The sequence below is a fragment of the Falco biarmicus genome, chromosome 4, assembly GCF_023638135.1.
Source record: "Falco biarmicus isolate bFalBia1 chromosome 4, bFalBia1.pri, whole genome shotgun sequence".
Lineage (NCBI taxonomy): Eukaryota > Metazoa > Chordata > Aves > Falconiformes > Falconidae > Falco > Falco biarmicus.
This window is the reverse complement of record NC_079291.1, coordinates 72106272-72125504: the sequence shown is the minus strand read 5'-3', so window position 1 is coordinate 72125504 and position 19233 is coordinate 72106272. Positions and strand designations below refer to the sequence as shown.

Here is a 19233-nt window from a genome sequence, read left to right as displayed (position 1 = left end):
GCATTCTTAGCAGACCTGTTGTCACTATTGGACATGTGTATCAAGCCAACAGTGCAGTACCTATGAATACTCTCATCTCTGTGTACATTTAGGTATGGAGGTTTGACCCAATGGGTAGAATACCACCAGTATAATTGTTTCACACATTCCTCTCACCATACAAACTTATGCTGTGTATTGTTTTCCATCTAAGTAATGACAACTACTGCTTTGTTTCAGAGGGTTGATGTAATTGCAGGACAAGAAAGTAGTAATTCAATAGATAGCATTTTGTTAATGTATTGAAACTGATTGTAGGATTGGCCCACTGGAAAATTATATAGAAAAAAAATTGCTGCCAATATGCGGTTTCTTAAAAAAACAAAACAAAACAAAACAAAACAAGAACAAAAACAAAACGAACCACACACACACCCTGCCCCGCAACCCTATCAAAAGTATTTTGCAATCCTGCCATGCTTTGCCTAGGCGTTTGGCATACTTTGTAAGATGTTGTATTCAGTACAGATTGACTTCTGATAATTACTGCCAACCTCCTTAACCAATGTGAAGAGTGCCTTCCTTCCCCCCTCCCTCTGTTCTTGTGACAAGACTAACCTCAGCTGTGCAGGGGTTGGTGGCATTTGCATGTGGAAATGCACTAATATGGATGTTTTTCTTTGTGTGTGCATCCTTGCAGTGTTGTATACCAGGATGGATTTTATGGTGCAGACATTTATGTAAGTATTCATTGATGTGCATGCTGTCCTTGTACATTACCAGAGTCATTCTTTTTACAAGTTTGCTGCCTAGCTTGACTCTGTTTTGTCTATTTACCATCCCTTGCCTGTCAGAAAGAATTGAGAAGAATATCTCTCACATTGGAAGACCTTTCTGTTCATTACATCTATCATTGTTCAGTGGAGCTGAATTAACTCTTCAATCAAATGCTGAATGAATGCAAAAAGATGTGAAAAATGTGTGTGCGTGTGTGGAGGGGCGTCTCCCTTCAAAATGGAAGTTCAAAGAAAAATGAAAACAAAGCAGAAACATTCTTCTGCAAATCCCCAAAAGCTAATTTTTAAAGATCAAGGCAAGCTGAGTCTTATTAATACCTGAAATATGAAAATACTTTATGGAGAGATAATAGATTTCCCAAATCCAGGCAACACTGGGTGTATGTAAGTGTGACGGTGATAGCAGAGCTTAGTTACATAGACAATACGTAGTCATATCTTAAATTACTGTAATTGGTGTAGACTTCCATCTGTTCTTTTAAAATCCACATATTTTAAGTTTAAATGAAATGGGTAGAGACTGCTCATGACATAAGAAGTGGTTATATTTATTAGTAAAGTTTTATAGTCCTGGATCCATCATTACCTACGTACCTCATTCCTTTAAATAATATTTTTTTCAGTTTCTTACCAATATTGAGGTTTTTACTTTGAATGTATACATCAAGGCTACTTATGTCTGAGTATGCAGGAGGCTTCAGGTGGTTGAGGCTGATTTTCATTCTTTTAAAATAAGGAATTCTTATACCCTATGTGTAGATGTAAAATATTTCACTGAAACTCCAGTAATCCTTCACATTTGTTGTTATTTCATTAAAGCAATCTGGTTATAAGTTATAGTTTCATCTTTATTTCACCAGGCAACTTTCTCTAGCCTGCTTGTACTTCTGTTGTACTGTCTCTGTTAACGTACAAAGAGACAGATGAGTTGAAATTGGTATGAATATTAACAATTCAATAGGTAGTGCTAGAAAACATTCCTTGTATTCATTATCAGCAATCTTTTAGAACTATTTCCAAGGAAAGAGATTTCTTCCCGTAAATTTTATCTAAAGAAGGAAAACAATTTGAATTTATGGAAGAAGTAGGTTTTGTTTTTCTGAAGGAGGTAGAAAGAGGATGACACTTATCTGAAAATTCATTTGTGTAGATTAAAAGGTATCTCTAAAATAAATTGGCATGGGTTAAAGTTCTCTCCCTATGTGCTTATGTACCTAGTGATGTTATCAGTCCCATATTGTTTGCAGCACATGAGAATCACCTGTTTGCCAAAGGCTTACTCAAGCGTAGTGTGCTGCTCTAATCTCACCTAAACACACGGCTGCTGGATTTTTGAGCAATGTAGGATGCATGGTACAGTGTGGAATTTCTTCAAGTGTGGTTTCCAATTTTCATATTTCTTCAAATTGTCAAAAGAATGTGACATCCATTTTGCTCAGTTTACCAACCCGAAAATCTGAAAGGCAACGAGACATCTTCCTTAGGGTTGCTTGATGTGATAGTATAGGTGAGAACTAAATGTTAATGTAACAGTTCGTAGTTTTGGAACCCTCTGCTGCTGAAAACCAGGAATATCTCTTTCGGTGATTGACAATATTCTTTTTAGGTGGCCTCACACCCTCTCACAGACTTTGAAAATTTTGTTTCCAAATTAAAAGTTATTTCAATGAAGAAGATAACAAATAAATTATTAATTTCTAGTGTATCCTCAGTTTTGTTGTCTGGAACAGTCACATGCATTAGAAGATAGAATAACTATACTGGTGCATTGGTTTTCACTCAGTTGCAGCCTTGTGTTTCTGATTACATTTCTTAGTTCTTTTAATGCAGCAGAATGTTTACTTTTACAGCAGTGAAGAGAATTAAAACACTCTTCTGGAAATTTGTTTCATTTTTTTTTTTAATGTACAAAGCTTCTTATTTTATAATTCTTTTTTCTTCACATTTGTCCTTTCTTGCATCTAAAACATTTTGCAGGGGAGGGACAGAGAGAGAGAGAAAACTGGCATAAATCAAAAGAAACCTTACCATTCACAGTATATTAGTTCTTAGTGTATTAGTTTGCAACGGACCAAGTTATTTATTAAATCCCAATTGATTATGACATAGTTCTACTCAGCTTTTCATTTCACATGCAGAGCTGAAGCTTTGCGAAAGAACAGATGTTTAGTGAAAAAAAAAGGAGAAAAAAAATAAACAATATAGGTTTTAATAGCAGATTGGAAAGGAATCTTAAAAAGACCTCAGAAAGCAAACCTAAAGGTACACAGTGCTGAAAAGCCAGACCAAAAGTATGCATTAACACGTATATCAAAGTGGGTTTCATTCTGAAGTGATTACAGTGAGTACCAACAGTAATATGGACCATGTTAATCTTTTCATAATTAGCTATCAATATAACCTTTGATAGCTAGATTTTTTTAGACATGAAGGAGGAAAGACACAAAGCGAAAAAAGATAAAGTTGGGTAAAAACAGCAGAATGAACCAAGAGCAGCAAATAGCCAGAGTTGCTTAATACAAACCAGAGGAAGAGAAGAGCATAGGAGTATAAAAATCAGTGGAAAGTAGTCTAAAATGAAAAATCAACATCCATGAGTTGATGTAATATAATACATTCTATATTTCATATAGTTCTATACGGAATGGAATAATGCTTCTGAAATAGCTGAGCTATTGAATTCCTTTTTAAATGTGCCTTTGAGTAGGAAAAATAAAGGCGATGATTAGGAAGAAAGGAAGACCTTTTAAAATTAAGTATTGATTCACTAAGAGAAAAAGTCATTAAAGGAGAATTAAGGTTGCCTGCCAGCAAATATAGAAGTTCCTAGATGAAGATTGACACCTGTGAAAATAAGAAAATACTCTCCACAAAACGAAGCAAAAATAGTAACAGACGCAAAAATATGCGGTTAGAATAATAGCTTTACACTATTGCTCTGCTTTATCCATTGTCATAAAGAATATTTTTAGAACGTGTCAGTCTTCAATCCACACCTAAATTGTGGGAAGGCAATGAAATACGAGTAACTTCCAAACTCTGTCATCACCAGCTTTGGATGTCCCTGGGTAATACAGTTCAGCCCTGCGCATTAGCCAGGCTTACTGCTCCCAGCACGATTGTCTCACCTGCTCTCAGGATTCTGGACCTGTGGTGCTGCAGCTGATGAGAGTCCTCGACAGCGTATGAGTACATAGGGTTAAGATTTGTTTTCTGAGCTGTCCGTCAAGAATAAGGCATACTTTTGTGATCAGGGGTATGGAACTAGATCATCAATAGCTAGTGTCATCACCTTTAGCTCAAAGGTATGGTAGTATTGAAGGTGGAGCATGTATGTATTTCCCAAGGAAAAAGCAGACACAGTTATCTAAGAACCATTCCTATGCTACATAGAAGTCCCTCAATGCAATCAAATACCCAGAAGGTGCTGCTGCAACGTGAAAAGCAAGGATATGCAGTGAGCACTGAAGTCTTTCTTTTAAGTGCTAAAGATTTCTGTGTTTTGTAAATGGAAGGCTGTGCTGTGTCCTGTGAGTCCCAGAAATAGAACAAGAAGTGGAGAAATTATTTTTCCAAGGGCAAGAGAGTCCCTAGGGAGCAGTGGGTTGTTCCTCCTGGTGCTGTGTGTGCTGGAACACGTTGCCTTTTTCAAAAGTTTTGAAATCTGGTGCTAAAATGTCTTATTTGTGATATACATTCAAGAAAATGCTAGGTCAGTCCTTTGTGATTGTATTTGGTTGGAATTAATACGGGTGGTGTCAGTTTGGATACGTTACCAAGAGCTCTGAGGCAACAGATTTCTCTGGGGGTACAACACAGAAACAATGGGAACCTTTTGCACAGGCCTTTCCAGAAGCTGAGCCAGCACAAAGAGGTGGCGGAATTATTTTTTTTTTTTTTTTTTTTTAATTCTCACAGTCAAAGTTTTACTCTGTGAGCTGAACAAAAACTGTTTAAACCTCAGTATCACGTAAGAGATACTACTGCTTTCTGTGTTCTGCAGGGGCTCGGGTATAATTAATGCCATTTTAAATCTCACTCCTCTATTTGTAGCTAATCTGGCAGTTAAAATTCTCAGTGGTAGAGAAGGTTTTGAACTTTGACTAATTTGGGTTCACAAAAAACTTTGAGATCCTTGAGTGAAAGGAAGTAAAAATTGAGGAAAAATAATTCTCAGCGTTCACTTAGAATATTAAATATGTTAGAAATGGGAAAAACTACCAAAAAAACCCCCACCCTATCATTTAGAGTAATTTAGTTTATCTGTATCTACAACAGATGCTGTCAGTACTTTTGAGATCAAGATTAAAAAAAAGTAATTTAGGTATTTTAGGAAGAGTTTCACACAGGTATATATGTTTTGTAATCTATAGATGTGCATTTGTATAACTTTTTCGGGGAAATTATTTTTACTACAGATGGACTACTTAAAAATTCAGATGCATTTGATTTTCTGTTCATTTCCATTTTATCCTATCCTATCTAAAATTTCTGTGATTTCTTTCTAAAATTGATTAATATTTCTCTGTAACAATTGGCCACTGATCTTTGACATATCCCACTGCTCTTCTTCAATTTGCCTGAGCCACGGAGATGTATAAAACATTGAAAGGAAAATTGTAATGAATGGCTCTGGGGAATTTGTCTGAATTCCTTCCTTTAAATCTTTCTTTCCAGCCTTCATTCCTGACTCATTCAAATCATTACATTTCTGTTTCTTTATAGAGCAGTATTGCAAGAGCCTGTGTATGGCAATAAGTTACTACAGGTATGACATACTGACTGATAGGAAAAATTCATTAAGCTGGATGTAGACTCTTGTAAAATCATACTAATTCTCAGATAATTATGTGAGAAAATGGATTCTGTGTGTATGAATGATAGGAATAGTCCACCAATTGCATTTTATTTTCCTGATTCTATCACAAAATCACAAATATTCTTCATATCCCATGAAATACAACGGTTACTGTTGTAAGTGTCCTGTTTGGTGTTTTATGCCAGTGAGATATATCTCTGTATTTGGACTGCAAGTGTTTTGACCCTATACTTAATTTTTTAAGACAACTGAAGCTGCTGTAACATTGTGTTATTGTTGTTTTGGAAGTAGCAAATATGCAAGCACAGATAAGGCAGTAGATGGTTTTTCAGTATTTTAGCTGAATTTTCAGAATAATAATTTAAAGCATAAAAGTCAGGCACTTTCTGTTTAAGTGTATGGAGCGAGGAGGGAAAAAGCATTCCTAACATATTTCTAAAACATAGGAAGTTATATTTGTTATTTATTATTATGTAATTATGTAATTATGTAAAATAACTTTTAAAGTATTTTATTTTGCAATATAGTTTAAGTCATGAAGATAAATATTTAATGTGTTACTAGAGGTGTATATGTAGTGAATATTACTAATGTATTCTTCACCTAAGATATCAGCCACATTCAAAATTAGAGACAAATTGTAAGGTAGAACTTGTCACAGAAGTTTAGAGTTCAGGGGTTTGAGTCAAATTCCCAACACAAAGTGCATCTTCAAGTATTTTGTCGCTGCAGTGATAAATTGTCTGAAGTGATTGAAGTAAACCAGTAAGAAAACAGTACCATGCCAAAACTGTAGAACACAAACCCCATCAAATCATTCGCTTAAGAACGTTTTTATGTGTAACTATATGATAGCTCATGTTAAAAATATGAAATCATGACATGGGCTGGTAGGGAGTTATGATTTTCCTGATAACCGAATGCGTCCTACATTTCGGTTCTTTGGAGAATTCAGGCAAATTAACTTAGATTCCTTTTGAACTTTATTGGTTTAGACTCAGTCTTTCCAGGACTCTGACAAATGTCATCCTGATTTTTGAATCCAGAGCATCTTAATAAAGTTAATAAAGTTGAGCTTTGTTGTTCAGCAGCAATTCTTTGATGAAAGCAGATCAAAATATAAGCATAAAATAAATGTAACCCTTATGTTTAAGGAGCAAGAAAGGGTCCGTCTTTGCAGTCTGACTAATTTTTAGTGATAGTTAAATAAAGGAAAGGAAAGGAATCCTCACAGAGCCTCCCGTCTGCAGCTAAGAGCAGCCAGTATGTGAACAGCCTGTCTCATTTTTGTCCGATGAAGAACACGGGACTGTTGATACCTCTCACGATGTCCTGCTCTGTGTTCTGTACTGCAGTGGGAGTCGTGTGCTTAGCTGGGCTGGAGTGAAGTGGCTCTCACATGGGAGGCAGGGCGCTTAGAAGTGGGCTACAGAACAAGCGCAGGAGTCACACCCGTAGCAAACAGAATCATGTCGTACTGCAGAGTGACTTGCAGTCTGCCATCCCTTTTCAGGACTGGATCGTGAAAACAAGTTAAATATCTTCTTTATACTTTTGCCATTTGTACTTCTGCTTATCAGCACTCAGGGAAAAATGGGGAAAGAAAAAAATAAAAAGACAAAAAGGTGCTATGTTTAGCATTCAAAAGCTGGGAGGTGAGGACAGACACATTTGTATAATGTCTCACCTTGCTCCTTGCAGCACAAGCCCGACCAAGTGCACAGCTCGCGTTATTATCCCTCAGCCTCACTGTTTACTGGCTCCGTTTGCACTTGGTGACATTATTTGACATCTGATTGCCTGTATGCACATACCTGCAAGCAATATCTGCCTATTATACATTTTTGACAGTAATAGCCTTCTATTGGTTTATAAAAATCAAATGATCTGAAATGAGAAAGTATTTCATCTTGATGCTTCTGTGCTTGCACAGAGGAGCAGCTTGCTGCAGAAGAGCGAGGATATACAGTATCATGAAAGCACCTGCCTTATTCCAGGGGTTGTGTGACACAATTGCTGCTGGCAGGGAGCTGACCGGGAGCGGGGAGGTAAATGTAATATTCTCTGTGTGAGCACTTGAAAAAATCAGGAAGAATGTTCCTCAAGTAAGTTGACAATTCAAAGCCTGGAGTTTCTAATGAGCTGTCAGTATATGTAAAACATCTGTTTATTCTTAGTGTGATGCGGCGTTATCAGCCGAATGATTGATTTCCAAACCCAACCTGCTTTAAATCTTCAGACCAACAAAGGTTTACACACGTTAGGGATGAAAGCGATTCTGCCAAGGAAAGTAGTAGAGAGGGAAATAGCCTGTAAAGTATTTGAAATTGCTTTTCTGAAAAGACTGAATTTTTATTTGTAAAATCAAAATAAAACCCCACAAAAGTTCCTGCAGTAAAAACCTACTACTGTTACAGTAAAGGCTGTCAAGTCGTAGCCTGTTCTTCATTCTTCAGCATAATATCTCGTGTGAAGTCAGCCTTCAAAAAAAAAAAACCAACAACAAAAAAAAATAGGGGGGGGGGGGGGGGGGAAATCGATCTATTAAAGCAAATGGTTTGGGAAAAATGTGAATTTTATTCCGAGCTGAGCGATCTCATACTTTCTTATTCAAATCGTTGTTAAGGTAGGGGAAGGTGGCAAAGGAAATACAGAAGTCCCCTGTCCCAGAGGATAATGGGATGGTGAATTCTAATTGGGACGTAAATCGCGTTTGTGTTATCTGTGGAGACTGGCCTGTGTTTGTTAATTGGCATGCTGAGATCATTTTGAAATGGTTGATATAACGCCGTGGTCCATTGACCAGGAAACGCTGCTGGTTTCACAGTTTGATAATCAATGCATCACTGCACACAATTCCTTTCAAATGTGTGTTTGTTTGTCCTGTTTGCTTAATTGAACAGCTGGAATTACTGTTACATACAACTGAATGTTAATTCATGGAAGAAGAGAATTTTGCTGCTTCATTATAATTTTATGTATAAATTGGAAACCTATGTAACATTAAGTGTTTACTGAGAGCACAAATTCATAGGTTTAATCAACCAGACATGCTAAATCATGTTTTGTACAAAAATGAATTGATTATTAGCTGAGTTTTTCTTTTAGGTTTGGTATTGCTTTATTAATATGCACACATGTCATTCTTAAGAACAATTGCTACTTGAAAACTGCTGGAAAAATAGAGTATTGTGTTACAAAAAAATCCCGTTGATGAATGCAGTTCATTGCTTTCTCCCGATCTTGGGGCAAATCTTAACAAGTACAAGTTGTGGTGATAGATTTTGCTTAATGATTCACTGAATTACGTTTTTAACCCCTTAACCGAACTTACAGCATGACAACACTCTTTTCAGTTGCTGCTAAATTTTGTATAATGTGATTTAAGGTGCTGTGGCAATCCAGTTAGAGCATGAGTTTGTGTTTCAGGGTGGTTATGCTGCCTACCGGTACGCCCAGCCTGCCACTGCCACTGCAGCTGCCTACAGTGACAGGTAAGACCTCATTTACTGCTAATAAATATTTGGCCAGTGGAAGTTGAAGATGATTCTATAAATTTGCCTTGTTGAAGTCTCATAACTGTCTTGTTGCTCTGCAGATAATTGTGATCTCAAAAGCAGGCTGTTTTATTATAATCCATGAATAGCCATAAATTGAGAGATTTTAGGCCTTAATTGAGAATCAGGCATGAGATGTGCGCATTCCCAAGCTGTAGATCATCCAGTTAATGTCTGTGACCCTTGTACAATGTAGATAAATATATGTACGGCTTCATGATGGTCTGCTGCTAAAGATCATTATTCGTCTTAGGAGTATTATTTGAGTTGATTTAGAATCTGAACCTATTGAGTGCCCTCAATTCTCATTGACATTGTTTTAGTTGGTGGAAATTGAGAATGAACTGTGTCTAAGCTGTCTAAGCTTGAACTATCCAAGGCAAAACAATATTTTTTTCCCATTTGCTTCCTTTCCAGACATTTGATTTTTTGAAATACTGAAGAAAAAAAGATCAGTGATTTTTCTTTTGCTCTGTATTTTTATCTGCAAAATGTAAACCACATTCAGTAGAAATAATGCCAGGAATAAAAGATTATTAAAATCTGCATAAGAGAAACATGCAAAGACTTAACATCTATAAACTAAAAGCGATGTCACATAAATTAACTTGTCATCTTGTATGATGAAGATTGGGACCCCATTGAAGTCAATGTCTAAATTGCTGTTGACTTCAGTAGGAATAGGTGTTTGTCAAATTGCATCAAATCAAGCCTTTGCAGTGTGTGGATGTGATTTTGTAATGAAAAGAAAGAATATTCTATGTTTTTCTTCATAAACTTGCCCTTAACAAGATCTATGCTCTCTTTAATACTTTTCAAGTACTTGAAGAGTGTACAGTCGTACAGGGAGGGTGTATATGGGGAAGGACAGATCCCTGCATATATTTTGCTTCACAATAGCAGCGAGAAGTAAGGTCACGTTTCTCAGTTTCTGATACAAGAAAATTTTCGCTTGGAATCATGGAGAAAATTTCTTAAGTCTTGAATATGTTTAGAAAAATTTCTTCAGATGCTAAATTAGACATTGTTTTAAATGTTTCTGTTTCATAACAAAATCAACAGATAAAGTTCAGTGAACTATTTCTTAGCTCGAAGTGCTGTTCATGGATTCTGTATTTTTAGAACAAAGTACCATGGTATGAATGTTACAATGCTATGCATGCATATTTGCCTTTCAAATGCTTATTCTGGGTAATGATGAAATATTTTTTTTAAAGTTATGTAAATAAAATAATTTGCATGTATGGCTGAGGCATGCTGTGTCAGACAGGTAAGCAAGTTAATTTCTATTAATTTTGGGTCAGTAATATCAAGTAGGTATGTGCTGTATGCACTTTTTGGGGGATGTACTATTTCTACTTAGGGTAACCTACAAAGATGAAGTGCTACTCAGTAGTTTCATTTCATTTCCACAAAGGTGTGTTAGCATGTCACAGCTCTACTATTTCTCTGTGAGCTTATAACACAATTCCTGCTTCTAAAAACTTACTAAACTGAAAGGACAAAATTGTAACTAACCTCCTGTGGTTAGTGATTTTTTGCCAGATATCATCCAGGTATCCCTGGACCATTCCATAGGGTGTTTATTCCTCTGAAGAAATGAATTTCTGAAAACCTATATGTTTCATAGAGAAGCTGAACAATATCAAGATGACTCTTAAATGCTTTAGCTATGAACTAATGTACCTTCTCATAAACCAAATCAAATGCTGTAAGATAAAACATCAGTTGGTCACATGTTCTGCTATGGGTAGAGAGTCAAGTAAGTTATGCTGACAAAAAAAGGAAAGGATTTGTCAAAGAAAATAGTGCTCTTAAATGCTATAAAGGGAGCTTGAGATGGTATTACTAGCAATGCAGTTGTTACAACCCTTAATTCTCTTTTGGAAAAAACGTCTGATTTTCAGATACACTTTGTTTATAATTAGAATTGTAATAACCCGTCTTTGCTTGCATAATTTTAAATATCATATATGAATTCTCTCTCTTTTGGATATTTTTTTTAGTTTAGCTTCTCTTTTTAAAATGTTGTTAACCCTCACCTTTGAGCTGCTTCCCCCAAATGAATATGGTTTCTTGTCTTAATTACGAATATTGTAACTGAATTTCTTTATGGGAGAATCCTAAAACTAGCATAGAGAACAAAACAAATAACAGTCTGCTCAAACGTTTCTTTGCATATGGGAAACTATGTGCAAACATGGATACCTCTGATTACTCACAACTACAGTTTGCTTAATTTGATTAACTTTTCATTCATTTTTAATTAATTCAATTCAGCAGATTTCATGAATTCCTAATATTGAAAGTGCTGAAATACAGTTCAGTACAACTACTTGCATCTTTTCTTCTCAATGTAATAATCGTCCACTTTCCTCTGACAATATTGAGGATTCCATATCTCCTTATACGCTACTGTTATTTAGTGTTGATTTGAGCCCCTATTTAATTTAATTACACATTAGATATATTTACTATTCATGTATAAATGACGCCTAGAAAAATGAAGTGAGGACCAATGAGTATGTACTATTGAAGCAGTGATGTATCATGGAAATACTACTTCATATTAGTTTAAAAAAATAATTTAAAAAAAGGTTTATTGTTTTGATCACAACTCATATACATGATGAATGGCAGCGTTCCGTATTTGACAAGCTTCTTAAGTCAGGAGATGGAAAGAGGAAATCTTTAGATTGGAGACATGTTTTGGTAAATTAAAAATAAAGGTTAACAGAAAGATTTGGGACTCCAGAATCAATACACCAAGTCAATGGATAATGATCACTGTAAGAGAGCTCAATTGTGAAGAAATGCGATGGTATCCTTGTTTGTCACAGCTGGAAATATTGCTGGAAGTAGGCAAAGAACAGATATATAGGGGAGAATCAGGTAGCAAGGAAATCTCATGAAACAAAACAATGCAAACCCCTAAGTATGTGTTGAGAGAAATCATGTACTAAACCCACTTTTACAATGGAGGTAGACCTTGCAGATTTGTCCAGACATTTCTTAGGATTGTAAAACAAAAACAACAAAGCAAACAAAAAGGTACATATTGTTTTATTTATAAAGCAATATAATCACTGAATAAACCTTCAAAAATTTAGAATTGTTTTTTTCTACTGTGATCTGTCATCATACTAAATTGCACTTAAAGATTTGAAGTTCTTTGCAGAAGTGAGTCAAAAAAATCAAGGTTAACTTTCCAACATTTAAAGTATTTTTGATAAATTTTCCAGTTCTCATAATTGATAAAAGGGGGCCTACTGCTCTATATACATTCTTCACCATTCTGGAACTTTGCCTGCCAAACTATTTAATCTTAGAGTGTTTGGAAAAAAATAATTATAGGGATGTGCAATAGACATTAAATCAGATGTCAATAAAATGTTCGTACAGCTTTTATTCAGCTTTCATGGCATATTTAAAAAAATATACCTAAAAATATAGTTGTTAGATTTCTGGCCAGGTCCGAAGTAAGAGAAACTAGCAAAGTCATCAAGTTTTCTATTTATGAGTTAGAGCAAGTCAAAGCATGGCAGTGGGGCGTATTGTCATTTTGTCATTGCATGTTCACTTGATGTTGCTAGTATGTCTGTAATGCTGTATTGGATTTGACAGATCCATCACATAGCTCAGTGAATGGCTTGCTTGAATTAAGCCTATGGGCAGACTTATTCACATTGATTGGCTATTGGTTTTGTGTTTTATGATTTGATTATTGCATCTTCGATCGGAGTAAGCAAAATGTTCCTTTTTTGCATATTACCTTTGTCAGCAATATTTATGAAAGTATATATGGTAGTGTAATAGACCAGACCCCCAATAACAGGAAACTAGCCTTGTCTGAAAGGCAGTGTCATTTCACTTGTACTGCTTGCTAACCCTGTTGCACTTAATAACGATAATTATGTGTGTTTATATATGTATGATTGTGGATTCATATATATACACACATTCCCCATCCATCAGCCACCCACAAAAATGCACACACACATGCACACGCACGTGTACAGAGGTGTTTTGCTCTGAGCTTAATTCCCTTTTCCAAATAGAGTGTCAAATTTAAATCTCACTACAAACAACGGGAAGATTGCCACTGATGACCTTGTTGTCTGGATTAGATCCCTCATCACTGGAAGCTTGACTTTTTTTTTCACTAATCTTTTTAAAAAACAGTTAAGGCATATTCCAAAATATTTTGCACATAACACTTTGCAGTATAATTTTTTTATTTTTTTTTCCCCACTATCAGTTTGTGTTATATGTTCTCTGGTCATACGTAGGATTTTATGTGAAATTTAAGACAGGAGATTTTGTCATAGGAAAGTTGTTTATCTTCCAAATCTGAAATCTTACTCCCGGCAAAATCCTGATATTCTAATAGTTTAAATTTTTAGCATGCCTATGTGAACTATTCATTTTTGTCAAAGTACTAGTGTCTAGAGAGACACAATTTAATATATTTTCCAGCTCTCTTTGGCCAAGTAATTGAGAGTAATACTTGACATTTGTGCTGAGACTATCCTAAAATAGAATAGGTACAGATTTGATTTAATGGAAACATCCTCATTAAAGAATGAAAAACTAGAACGAAGAATAAAAACCCCACAAAATACAAAATGTGAGCATCTATAGATGGAGGTAATTTTTTTGTATATTGTGGACTTTAAGATCTTCTATTTTATGAATAAAAATTGAATACCACTATACTTTTATTCAGATTATTTTCTCTTATTGAGGATCTTACTACTGACACCTACTAAAAATTAAGCATCTGAGAGCATATAAAATATAATAGCATCTTCAGTCAGAATTTAATTTTCCATTAAATAATTTTACAGAAGGATAAATATTTTAAACTGTAGTACTTCGTTCATTTCATGATCATACTTTTTAAGATTTAGGAAAAAGACCTTCTATGCACAGTTTTAATTTCTAAAGTAAGTGGGTTGGAAGAGGAAAAAGAATAGAACATAGAGATAACTTTACTCTTCTGCTCCCAGCCGGGACCTTCAAACCTTTTTGCATTTTGTTATACAAGTTGAACGTCAAGAAATAGAGGAGTTTTGGGGGACAAGATGACACATAAGCACTGTATAGCCCATATTCTAGGCTACTCAGATTTTGAGAACGGAAAGGAACAGTTAGCATCGTGACCAGGTACAAAGGTTGTGTTTAGCTTTTGTAACAGCAATAATATAGCATATATTTAATACTTCTTCACACACTTAGGTTTGATGTGGTGATGTTCGATTGGTCTAGTTTTTTTCTGGATATCCTGTATGGTAGCTAAAGGTTGTTTATTCCCTAATACTGCAAATAAAAATCATTCACTTTGCTGTTATAGAGAGGTGATGGGTTTGGGCATCTACCCATTAGGCTTGTATGTCTTTCTGTCTGTATCTGATCTGTGGCAAACTAGAAGGTCACTGGCATCATGTTAGTATTTTGTAATCCATATCCATCACTCAGGTCACAGTTTGGGGAATGACTGGAGTATATGACTCATGTTATAGCCATAACAGTACCCGTTAGTGAAAGAATTAGAAGTAAAAGTGGGTGATTACGAATAAAGGGAATGTAGCAGGGGAAAAAAAATAAAAATCAAAGAGTTTAAAATTCTGTGAACAGGGAGTTTCATGTAGAGCAATTTGACAGGAATTTCCTGAAATAAAATGTATTGCGTAGAGTACTTCCTAAGTATTGAAACATGCTTCATTTAAAATACTGTAAATGTAATGCTTTTTGGGGGGAGATGCAGGGAGGCATATTAATGTAGGAAAACATGGCAAACAATTACTTTTCATAAAAATATAATATCCTACCAGGTCTAGAAAGGTACTTTACATACTTTGATATTTTAAGATGTTCCTCTAACGTTTGGTAGAATGAACATGTTTTCCAATACTTTGAAGGCTTGATTCATCTGTGTGTAATATCACTATCCATGTAATATCCATGTAACTATTAAAACTACTCCACTAGTTCAAAACTGAGGTAACACAGCAGTGAAAAAGCTTAGGGTTCCTGGCCCAGGATGGTGGTAAACAGATTATGGAACTTTTGTCATGTCAGAGCTTGTATTCTTCATACCCTGCTTCTACATCTCTTTACTGTAATTTCCATTCTCCTTCACTTGTAATATCAAGGGATATTTTAGGAATCCCTATAGACAAGTAACAGCTTGGCTATTACTGTAAGATTAGGTCTGACATGCATGCTGGAAATCATGAAGAAAAAATTGAGAGAGCAGGCAAAGGAACACCAAAGCCTAGATTTCCATACCTGCCTTCCTAAAGTGCTCAGGTTAAAAGATTATAAGTACTTTTGCTGCCAGTTTCTTCTTGAACATAGTAGGAGCTGTTGAATGCTTATTATTTTCAAAAAAAAAAAAAAAAAAAAAAGAAATCAGTGCCTCTGTTCTGATATTTGTATATCAACTTCGGTTTTCTTGCTTTATTTAATACATCTAGCCTACATCAGGATGTATAGTATCAGCTTTAACTTGGGAGTTTCTTTCTTTAGAATAAAAGCTCATAGTAAATAACTGTGATTATAAATACATTCCTTTGATGCATTTTCATGCATGCTTTTCCTCATTAAAGGGGGGGGGAAGGATTGCTTAATATTTTCAAAGTAGGAATTATTAAATGGACATGTTTACTCTTAGAGGATATTGAAAGAAAGTGTGACTTTACATTTTTTAACTGCGTTGTATTCAACAGACTGGGTGAATATGGAGTTAGGGAGTGACTAAAACATTGATTCCTAATCCAACAGACCAAAGCTGTTACAGTCTATTGGGTCAATGCCTGTGACATGACAGACCATAACAGTTCCTTTGGACATGTCAGTTGCTAATTATACACTTTTTAGTTTTCAGATCATTGACTTGATAGACCACAAAATGGCAGATTACAACATGCTCTAAGTATTGTCAACCTGAGTGCTTTAAAAGCAAGAAGGAGCTAAGAGCATTGTGAAAGAGTCAGAGAGAAGGTGAAGGAATTAAATTTTATTAATAAAATACGGAATGAATTGGATATAGTTTGTATGGATTAGGTATGCAATTTGCTATGTCTTTTAGGCAAGGTGAGAAATTATTAGAAGAACAAATTTAAAGTAACTATGCAGATGAAATTAATTAAGAAAGAGGCAATTTACACTCTTGCATGTCCTTACTGTAGTGTTTCCCTCCTCAAAGGAGTCTAAAGCATTTGACAAGGTATTTAAATAGGAATTTTTTTTTTCCAATTCTTTTGGGCTTGCCACATTTCTAATACTCTAGGAACACACCTGGGGCAAAACAGCAGTTTGTAAGAGTACTGCTCAGCAGAATGGGAGTAGGAAGTTTACCCGTGTATCCTGAAGAACAAATCTTTCATGAAAACTGCTATAGGAGGTTCCGTATACATGCAGAAAAAAGTAAAGTCTTCATTTAAACCAAACTTGTACCAGCCTCTAAACTTCATTTTGTGTTTCTTGAATGAATATCTTAAATAATCCTGGCAAGGTTTCCATATATATGGTATTTCAGTTATAATATGAAAAAATGATGTTGTCAAGTAATTTGTAAAGTCATTCAACCTTTAAAATAATTTTAAGGGAAAGAATTTTTGTTATTCGTAATTGCTAAAGAAGTTTATAATTACACCTCTGTGTACTAGGAGACTTTATTGTGGATGCAATGGTAGTTACTAGTAAACTATAATAATCGTTATGAAATCAGAAACCAGTATGAAGTATGTTTTAATGAATACGTTTTAAAGATGACACAATATACGTAAACAACAAATTCCCCAATAAAATAAATATATATATGTTGTTATGCATTTTACTGGATAAAATACTGATTCTTTACACAAGGCTGACTTCAAAATGTTGTATTTTTTGCCTTAAAGAGAGTGAAAAATATCTCCAATATATAGTAATAAACATAATTTTCAAATATAAATTATGAAACTGCAAAAATAGCCTTAATGTAGCAGTCCTGGATCATACTGACATCAGTTTACATTGCTGACACAGAGCACCTCTGAAGTGAAGTTACTGGATTCCTTTTTCAAGGATTTAGTTTAAGTGTGTTGGCTGTGTTAACCACAGTAAAAGGCAAATAATCTTGAAGCGTTTATGCCACTGAGGTCAGTATGAATTCTACTGTTGATTTATGTGGTGTTCAGAATTTCACCTGTTAGTTTTAGATTTCACTTTAAAATGTTAAGATCCACTTAAATCATCTGTGTTCCTCATCTAGATAAATATGCATATTTATAGTATGTATATTGTCTTCTTAATAATCAATACATTTGTGCTATGTATAATATATTATGTAATCCTTCATCCACATGGCAGGTAATACGAATTAGAACCAAGCATATCTGTATAGCTCTGATTTAAAAAACAAATAAATTGGCAACTAAAATGCATTGATTTAAAAAATGCAGGTGAAAGGCTACAGTAGATTTTTCTGCTGCTTGTGATGTAAGACACTGACCACATTTTGGCAATATATTAAAAAGAAACATTTCTTTTGTAACAACTATGCTAAGTTGCACGACTGTACTAAGTTGCAAAGCGCAACACCAGTTTGCTAGAAATGTTCTTTATACAGCCTTTGAGGGGTAACAGGAGAAGGCAAGAGAGGGGGAGCTTGTATACAAGGCATTGCCGGGGAAAGTTATAGCTACAGCGTATGCGGTACGGACACCTCATCATTTCCCAAACACGCCTGGCAGCTTTAATGTGAGGCTACGCTAAAAGGAGTGGCTCTCTTGTAGCATCGGAATGTGCTATTTCAATAGTTCAATAGAAGGGCTAAAAAAGATGCCTGTCCCTCTGCTGGGGAAAGCCTGACGTAAGAACACAATTTATGAGAAAGCATCTTCTGTTTTTTGGGGTCTTTTTCTCTGAGTAGATAGAATAGTACAGGCATATCACCGGTGTTGGGAATGCACATTTCCATTGGTGTCCAGGAGAGCTTTTTTTCCCTTTTTCTTGAAGATGTGCTTTTCACAAGTGCAAAAGTACTTTTTGATATTGAAACTAATTATACATGTTCAAGAACTTGTGACTGGTGGCAAGATAAAATCTAATGAGAGAGAATTCTGTCTCCTGCTGTCTTTGGCAGTCTGAATGATGTTAGAGACATCTTGTTGTGGGCTAAATCATGCTGAAATCTCCTGTATTGAGCACAAAGAAGACACAAAAAGTAACGCAGAGATGACTAAGGTGGGACTCAAGGGCTTGCTTAAGCCACTTGGAAACAGGGATCTAGTGGCATTTGAGACACTCCAGGGCATGTGAGACCCCCATGCAGGCAGAGGGGACACTGGACCTTCTGGAGCGGCAGCTGAGTCCAGGCAGATGGACGAGCTGCCTTTGCTTGGGCAATCAAGATGAGTTTTAGTGTTTTCTGTGAGGTAATATTTACAGAAGTAGCTACATTAATTTCTTTTGATGCAGGGTTTTACTCCATGTGCTTCCAAGCCCTGCCTCAAAATTTCAGAAAAAAAAAAAAATAAAAAAAATGGTCAGGATTGATGGAGGTGGGAGATACACTATTTTTTGACAGTGAAAGCAGAATATCTGTGTCTTCCTCTTTGTCTCAGCATCATTCATAGTAGCTAGATTGGACAAGTGATTCTGTAGAAAAAAAACACAAAACCTGACATCAAAGAAATTAGTTGAAAAGTCAAATATACTTTCCTAATGCCCATCAAGTCGAGCAAGTTACTGTTAGTGTTGTTGAAGCTTGATACCACATGAATTCCTTTCTATTTATAGTTCTTTTTCATTTAATATATCTTATTGGTATGGCTGTGAAGTTGTTTAGCTGTCTTTGTGTTGTGATTCAAATGCTATGAGTATGATAATGTACTTTGATCTTACAGTAATGGGAATATAAAGCACAATAATAACAAAATCAACCTTCTTATTATAGTTACTATACTAATATTAAAAAGCTTGAATTCTTTGAGAACGTTGATATTTAAATTTAGGACACCAGAAGGAGAGAGTTGGGGAGGGCTTCATAAAATGATTTTAGAGGGAAACTGAAACTTTGTCAGTACTTGAA

General features: G+C 35.3%; 1 protein-coding gene across 27 annotated transcripts in view; it reads left to right on the top strand.

The window, feature by feature from the left end:
- The window catches only part of RBFOX1 (RNA binding fox-1 homolog 1), a 918501-nt gene that overhangs the window by 877402 nt on the left and 21866 nt on the right, over positions 1–19233 (top strand). For 23 of the 27 annotated variants that reach the window (XM_056338126.1, XM_056338151.1, XM_056338139.1 and 20 more), the window contains 2 exons: positions 680–719; positions 9025–9089. In XM_056338126.1, the coding sequence (XP_056194101.1) occupies positions 680–719; positions 9025–9089 (105 nt within the window). The remainder of the gene's footprint in view (positions 1–679; positions 720–9024; positions 9090–19233) is intronic. The other 4 variants (XM_056338147.1, XM_056338152.1, XM_056338145.1 and 1 more) reach the window with 1 other exon arrangement.